A 7,500-nucleotide genomic window follows, 5' to 3' on the forward strand; every position below is an offset into this window, starting at 1 on the left:
GTGCTGGATATACAATTCAACAAGTACTGGAGATTCAAGTCAACATGTGGTGGAGATTCAAGTCAACAGGTGGTGGAGATTCAAGTCAACATGTGGTGGAGATTCAAGTCAACAGGTGCTGGAGATTCAAGTCAACAGGTGCTGGAGATTCAAGTCAACAGGTGCTGGAGATTCAAGTCAACAAGTGCTGGATATACAATTCAACAAGTACTGGAGATTCAAGTCAAGTCAGCAGGTGCTGGAGATTCAAGTCAGCAGGTGCTGGAGATTCAAGTCAGCAGGTGCTGGAGATTCAAGTCAGCAGGTGCTGGAGATTCAAGTCAGCAGGTGCTGGAGATTCAAGTCAACAGGTGCTGGAGATTCAAGTCAGCAGGTGCTGGAGATTCAAGTCAGCAGGTGCTGGAGATTCAAGTCAGCAGGTGCTGGAGATTCAAGTCAGCAGGTGCTGGAGATTCAAGTCAGCAGGTGCTGGAGATTCAAGTCAGCAGGTGCTGGAGATTCAAGTCAGCAGGTGCTGGAGATTCAAGTCAGCAGGTGCTGGAGATTCAAGTCAGCAGGTGCTGGAGATTCAAGTCAGCAGGTGCTGGAGATTCAAGTCAGCAGGTGCTGGAGATTCAAGTCAGCAGGTGCTGGAGATTCAAGTCAATTGAGATTCAAGTCAACAGGTGCTGGAGATTCAAGTCAATTGAGATTCAAGTCAACAGGTGCTGGAGATTCAAGTCAACAAGTGCTGGAGATTCACTTCAAGTAACAAGTGTTGGAGATTCAAGTCAACAGGTGCTGGAGATTCAAGTCAACAGGTGCTGGAGATTCAAGTCAGCAGGTGCTGGAGATTCAAGTCAGCAGGTGCTGGAGATTCAAGTCAGCAGGTGCTGGAGATTCAAGTCAGCAGGTGCTGGAGATTCAAGTCAGCAGGTGCTGGAGATTCAAGTCAACAGGTGCTGGAGATTCAAGTCAACAGGTGCTGGAGATTCAAGTCAACAGGTGCTGGAGATTCAAGTCAACAGGTGCTGGAGATTCAAGTCAACAAGTGCTGGATATACAATTCAACAAGTACTGGAGATTCAAGTCAACATGTGGTGGAGATTCAAGTCAACAGGTGGTGGAGATTCAAGTCAACATGTGGTGGAGATTCAAGTCAACAGATGATGGAGATTCAAGTCAACATGTGGTGGAGATTCAAGTCAACAGATGATGGAGATTCAAGTCTATTGAGATTCAAGTCAACAGGTGCTGGAGATTCAAGTCAACAGATGATGGAGATTCAAGTCTATTGAGATTCAAGTCAACAGGTGCTGGAGATTCAAGTCAACAGGTGCTGGAGATTCAAGTCAACAGGTGCTGGAGATTCAAGTCAACAAGTGCTGGAGATTCAAGTCAACAAGTGCTGGAGATTCAAGTCAATTGAGATTCAAGTCAGCAGGTGCTGGAGATTCAAGTCAATTGAGATTCAAGTCAACAGGTGCTGGAGATTCAAGTCAATTGAGATTCAAGTCAACAGGTGCTGGAGATTCAAGTCAACAAGTGCTGGAGATTCACTACAAGTAACAAGTGTTGGAGATTCAAGTCAACAGGTGCTGGAGATTCAAGTCAACAGGTGCTGGAGATTCAAGTCAACAGGTGCTGGAGATTCAAGTCAACAGGTGCTGGAGATTCAAGTCAACAAGTGTTGGAGATTCAAGTCAACAGGTGGTGGAGATTCAAGTCAATTGAAATTCAAGTCAACAGGTGCTGGAGATTCAAGTCAACAGGTGCTGGAGATTCAAGTCAACAAGTGTTGGAGATTCAAGTCAACAGGTGGTGGAGATTCAAGTCAATTGAAATTCAAGTCAACAGGTGCTGGAGATTCAAGTCAATTGAGATTCAAGTCAACAGGTGCTGGAGATTCAAGTCAACAAGTGCTGGAGATTCACTTCAAGTAACAAGTGTTGGAGATTCAAGTCAACAAATGCTGGAGATTCAAGTCAACAGGTGCTGGAGATTCAAGTCAACAGGTGCTGGAGATTCAAGTCAACAGGTGCTGGAGATTCAAGTCAACAGGTGCTGGAGATTCAAGTAACAAGTGTTGGAGATTCAAGTCAACAGGTGGTGGAGATTCAAGTCAATTGAAATTCAAGTCAACAGGTGCTGGAGATTCAAGTCAACAGGTGCTGGGGATTCAAGTCAATTGAGATTCAAGTCAACAGGTGCTGGAGATTCAAGTCAACAGGTGCTGGAGATTCAAGTCAACAGGTTCTGGAGATTCACTTCAAGTAACAAGTGTTGGAGATTCAAGTCAACAGGTGGTGGAGATTCAAGTCAATTGAGATTCAAGTCAACAGGTGCTGGAGATTCAAGTCAATTGAGATTCAAGTCAACAGGTGTTGAAGATTCAAGTCAACAGGTGGTGGAGATTCAAGTCAATTGAGATTCAAGTCAACAGGTGTTGGAGATTCAAATCAACAAGTGCTGGATATTCAAGTCAACAGGTGGTGGAGATTCAAGTCAACAAGTGCTGGAGATTCAAGTCAATGAGTGCTGGAGATACAAGTCAATGAGTGCTGGAGATTCAAGTCAATGAGTGCTGGAGATTCAAGTCAATGAGTGCTGGAGATTCAAGTCAATGAGTGCTGGAGATTCAAGTCAATGAGTGCTGGAGATTCAAGTCAATGAGTGCAGGAGATTCAAGTCGCTGTGTGCTGGAGATTCAAGTCAATGAGTGCTGGAGATTCAAGTCAGCAGGTGCTGGAGATTCAAGTCAGCAGGTGCTGGAGATTCAAGTCAATGAGTGTTGGTGATTCAAGTCAATGAGTCCTGGAGGTTCAAGTCGCTTTGTGCTGGAGATTCAAGTCAATTGAGATTCAAGTCAACAGGTGGTGTAGATTCAACTCAACAAGTGGTGGAGATTCAAGTCAACAGGTGAAAGATGGAATAATGCAATACCGCATTGATATAGGTGTATAACAATCCTCCCTGACCTGGCCTCGAACCTAGGTCACTCCGGCTATGAGACCGGAGGGCCAGTACTAAACCAACCATACCACACGACCCACTAAAAGGAGTGTGCAACTAGGAGCTAACTAGCTTCCATAGTCATTACCTATCTACTCATACATGAGTAATGATAGCGAGGTTTTACACACACTCCCCGTGGGCACTCTGTGGAAATTGATTTAGAAATTCGAAACCGAAGTCAGATACTGAGGTATATATATGAAAGATGGAATAATGCAATACCGCATTGATATAGGTGTATAACAATCCTCCCTGACCTGGCCTCGAACCTAGGTCACTCCGGCTATGAGACCGGAGGGCCAGTACTAAACCAACCATACCACACGACCCACTAAAAGGAGTGTGCAACTAGGAGCTAACTAGCTTCCATAGTCATTACCTATCTACTCATACATGAGTAATGATAGCGAGGTTTTACACACACTCCCCGTGGGCACTCGGTGGAAATTGATTTAGAAATTCGAAACCGAAGTCAGATACTGAGGTATATATATGAAAGATGGAATAATGCAATACCGCATTGATATAGGTGTATAACAATCCTCCCTGACCTGGCCTCGAACCTAGGTCACTCCGGCTATGAGACCGGAGGGCCAGTACTAAACCAACCATACCACACGACCCACTAAAAGGAGTGTGCAACTAGGAGCTAACTAGCTTCCATAGTCATTACCTATCTACTCATACATGAGTAATGATAGCGAGGTTTTACACACACTCCCCGTGGGCACTCGGTGGAAATTGATTTAGAAATTCGAAACCGAAGTCAGATACTGAGGTATATATATGAAAGATGGAATAATGCAATACCGCATTGATATAGGTGTATAACAATCCTCCCTGACCTGGCCTCGAACCTAGGTCACTCCGGCTATGAGACCGGAGGGCCAGTACTAAACCAACCATACCACACGACCCACTAAAAGGAGTGTGCAACTAGGAGCTAACTAGCTTCCATAGTCATTACCTATCTACTCATACATGAGTAATGATAGCGAGGTTTTACACACACTCCCCGTGGGCACAGGTGGTGGAGATTCAAGTCAACAGGTGGTGGAGATTCAAGTCAACAGGTGCCGGAGATTCAAGTCAGGTGAGATTCAAGTCATCAGGTGCTGGAGATTCAAGTCAACAAGTGCTGGAGATTCAAGTCAACAAGTGCTGGAGATTCAAGTCATCAGGTGTTGGAGATTCAAGTCAACGAGTGCTGGAGATTCAAGTCAACAAGTACTGGAGATTCAAGTCAGTTGAGATTCAAGTCATCAGGTGTTGGGGATTCAAGTCAACAAGTGCTGGAGATTCAAGTCAACAGGTGTTGGAGATTCAAGTCAACAGGTGCTGGAGATTCAAGTCAACAGGTGCTGGAGATTCAAGTCAACAGGTGCTGGAGATATAAATCAATTGAGATTCAAGTCATCAAGTGCTGGAGATTCAAGTCAACAGGTGGTGGAGATTTAAATCAATTGAGATTCAAGTCAACAGTTGCTGGAGATTTAAGTCAATTGAGATTCAAGTCAACAAGTGCTGGAGATTCAAGTCAACAGGTGGTGGAGATTCAAGTCAATTGAAATTCAAGTCAACAGGTGGTGGAGATTCAAGTCAATTGAAATTCAAGTCAGCAGGTGGTGGAGATTCAAGTCAACAGGTGCTGGAGATTCAAGTTAATTGAGATTCAAGTCAACAAGTACTGGAGATTCAAGTCAACAGGTGGTGGAGATTCAAGTCAATTGAGATTCAAGTCAACAAGTGCTGGAGATTCAAGTCGCTGTGTGCTGGAGATTCAAGTCGCTGTGTGCTGGAGATTCAAGTCGCTGTGTGCTGGAGATTCAAGTCGCTGTGGGCTGGAGATTCAAGTCAATGAGTGCTGGAGATTCAAGTCAATGAGTGCTGGAGATTCAAGTCAATGAGTGCTGGAGATTCAAGTCGGTGTGTGCTGGAGATTCAAGTCGCTGTGTGCTGGAGATTCAAGTCGTTGTGTGCTGGAGATTCAAGTCGCTGTGTGCTGGAGATTCAAGTCGCTGTGTGCTGGAGATTCAAGTCGCTGTGTGCTGGAGATTCAAGTCGCTGTGTGCTGGAGATTCAAGTCGCTGTGTGCTGGAGATTCAAGTCGCTGTGTGCTGGAGATTCAAGTCAATGAGTGCTGGTGATTCAAGTCAATGAGTCCTGGAGATTCGAGTCGCTGTGTGCTGGAGATTCAAGTCGCTGTGTGCTGGAGATTCCAGTAAGTATATATATATAAGCTACTTGTGTATATATGTGTGTGTATGTGTATGTATCTACAAATATATGTACATATATACATATACATATATGTACATATACATGTATATATATGTGTGTATGTGCATATATATATGTGTGTGTGTGTGTATACAATATTATGTACATTGATATAGATATGGTTATAGATGTAATTATATATGGATAGATAGACAGATAGACCGGTGTATGCGTATGCATGTATGCACTTTTTTTAACTGTCACCAATTTTAAAGGCTGGGATAAGAGTGAGAGGGCAAGACATGCGAGATAAGATAAGATGCTCCTCCAGAATTCTTCACTGCCTTCGACCCTGGCCATGCAGTGAGTCTCACCATGAAGTGGGTAGCACTTGCGGCTCTGTTCACCTTTCTCAACGCTGTTAGACAGGTCGGTTTTATTTATTTATTTATTTTTTTTTTATTTTTTTTTTTTTTTTTGCGACTTACCCTCTCACTTACTCTCAGTTCCCTTTTCCATCTCCCCTTTTCTCTTTGAGTCTGTCTGTATGTGCACGACAGTCTATATCTCTCTATCTCTAATTTTCTGGTTTTCTTTTTTACATCTCTTTACATAGAATATTTTAGTATGTTAATGTAAACGAGGGTCAACCACATATATGAAGTGACAAATCATAGGACAGGTCCGTTTATTTTTGCAACTTTCCCTCTCGCTCATTCTCTTTTCTCTTCTCCATCTCCCCTTTCTCTCTCTTTGTCTGTCTGTATTTTCTTTATCAGCCTGAATGTCAGTTCTCTCTCTCTCTCTCTCTCTCTCTCTCTTTCTCTCTCTCTTTCTCACTCTCTCTCTCTTTCTCTCTCTATAATAGTCTGGTTTACTTTTTTACATCTCTTAGCATAGAATAATATAACAATATTTTAGTATGTTAATGTATAAATGAAGTGATAAATCATAATCTGGGTCGTTTTATAATCATGACGTTCAGATAAATTGCGGAAAAATACCTTAGTGCTCAAGTTGGTTTTATCCATTTGGCTTACGATATCATATTCTGTTCTGATAAAAACTTTAATGTGCTTGACCGTTATATAACACAAACACACACACACACACACACACACACACACACACACACACACACACACACACACACACACACACACACATTACATATCTAACTATTTTTTTCTCTCTTCCAATTCCCAGGAGGTTGTTGATGCGTCTGAACATGATGCTGTCGCCAAAGTGCCGATTGCCGTTTTCTTCACCGGTAAGCCCCTTTCATTATTTCTAGGAAAAGTATTTGTCCTATATTGGTATGTGCATTTTTGCCAGTATATTTGTAGTACACAGTTTTTACAACTTCACTGGCAGTATTTTTGTTATCATTACTGTCGTGATTAATATAATTATTACTGTTTATCCTACTTACTGTTATCATTATTGTTGTTATTCCTATTGTTATCATTATTGATGGTATTATTATTACAATTGATGATATGAAGAGGGTGTTAATAGAACTAATGGAATTAATACTAATACTAATACTAATAATACTACTAATAATAGCAATAATAATAATATTGACAATGGTAACAATAAAGATAATAGAAAAATAATAATAATGATAATAATGATAATAACAATAATGATAATAATGATAATAATAATAATAATAGTAATAATGATGATAATAATATTGATAATAATAATGAAATTCATTTTTATTATCAAATTTATTATCATTTGATAATAATAATAATAATGATAATAACAACAATAAAATAAGGATAATGATAATAATAATAATAATAATAATAATAATGATGATAATAACAACAATAAAATAAGGATAATGATGATGATAATAATAATAATAATAATAATAGTAATAATAATAATGATGTTTATCATTATTATTATTGAATTTATTAACATAATTCTGGTATTATCATCAGTATTGTTATTGATATTATTTTTATCATTACTATTATCATTCTTATTAAATTTATAAGCAATGTCATTCTTATCATTATAGTAATTATTAGTATTATTATCGTTATTATTATTATTATCACCTCGTATTACTAGCGTTATTATTAATATTAGTATCATCATGATTAACACCATTATTATCATAACCGTCAATATTGTCTTTACCGTCATTATTAAACTTATCAGGGGAACCTACCGTGGCTATAGTAATAAGCACTCTCCCCATAATCCTCTGTCCCTCGCCCACAGCGCCAGAGCCGGATCTTCCCGCCCCACAGAATGTGACGGTGG

General features: G+C 40.5%; 1 protein-coding gene across 2 annotated transcripts in view; it reads left to right on the top strand.

The window, feature by feature from the left end:
* The first annotated feature begins 5,557 nt into the window (after positions 1-5,557).
* LOC125042961 (tyrosine-protein phosphatase non-receptor type 20-like) overlaps positions 5,558-7,500 on the top strand; it is a 10,135-nt gene continuing 8,192 nt past the window's right edge. For both annotated transcript variants that reach the window (XM_047638808.1, XM_047638818.1), the window contains exons 1-3: positions 5,558-5,643; positions 6,421-6,484; positions 7,459-7,500. The exon at positions 7,459-7,500 is cut by the window's right edge and continues 438 nt beyond it. In XM_047638808.1, the coding sequence (XP_047494764.1) occupies positions 5,590-5,643; positions 6,421-6,484; positions 7,459-7,500 (160 nt within the window). In that variant the 5' untranslated portion in view covers positions 5,558-5,589. The remainder of the gene's footprint in view (positions 5,644-6,420; positions 6,485-7,458) is intronic.

This window comes from Penaeus chinensis, chromosome 3 (assembly GCF_019202785.1).
Source record: "Penaeus chinensis breed Huanghai No. 1 chromosome 3, ASM1920278v2, whole genome shotgun sequence".
NCBI lineage: Eukaryota > Metazoa > Arthropoda > Malacostraca > Decapoda > Penaeidae > Penaeus > Penaeus chinensis.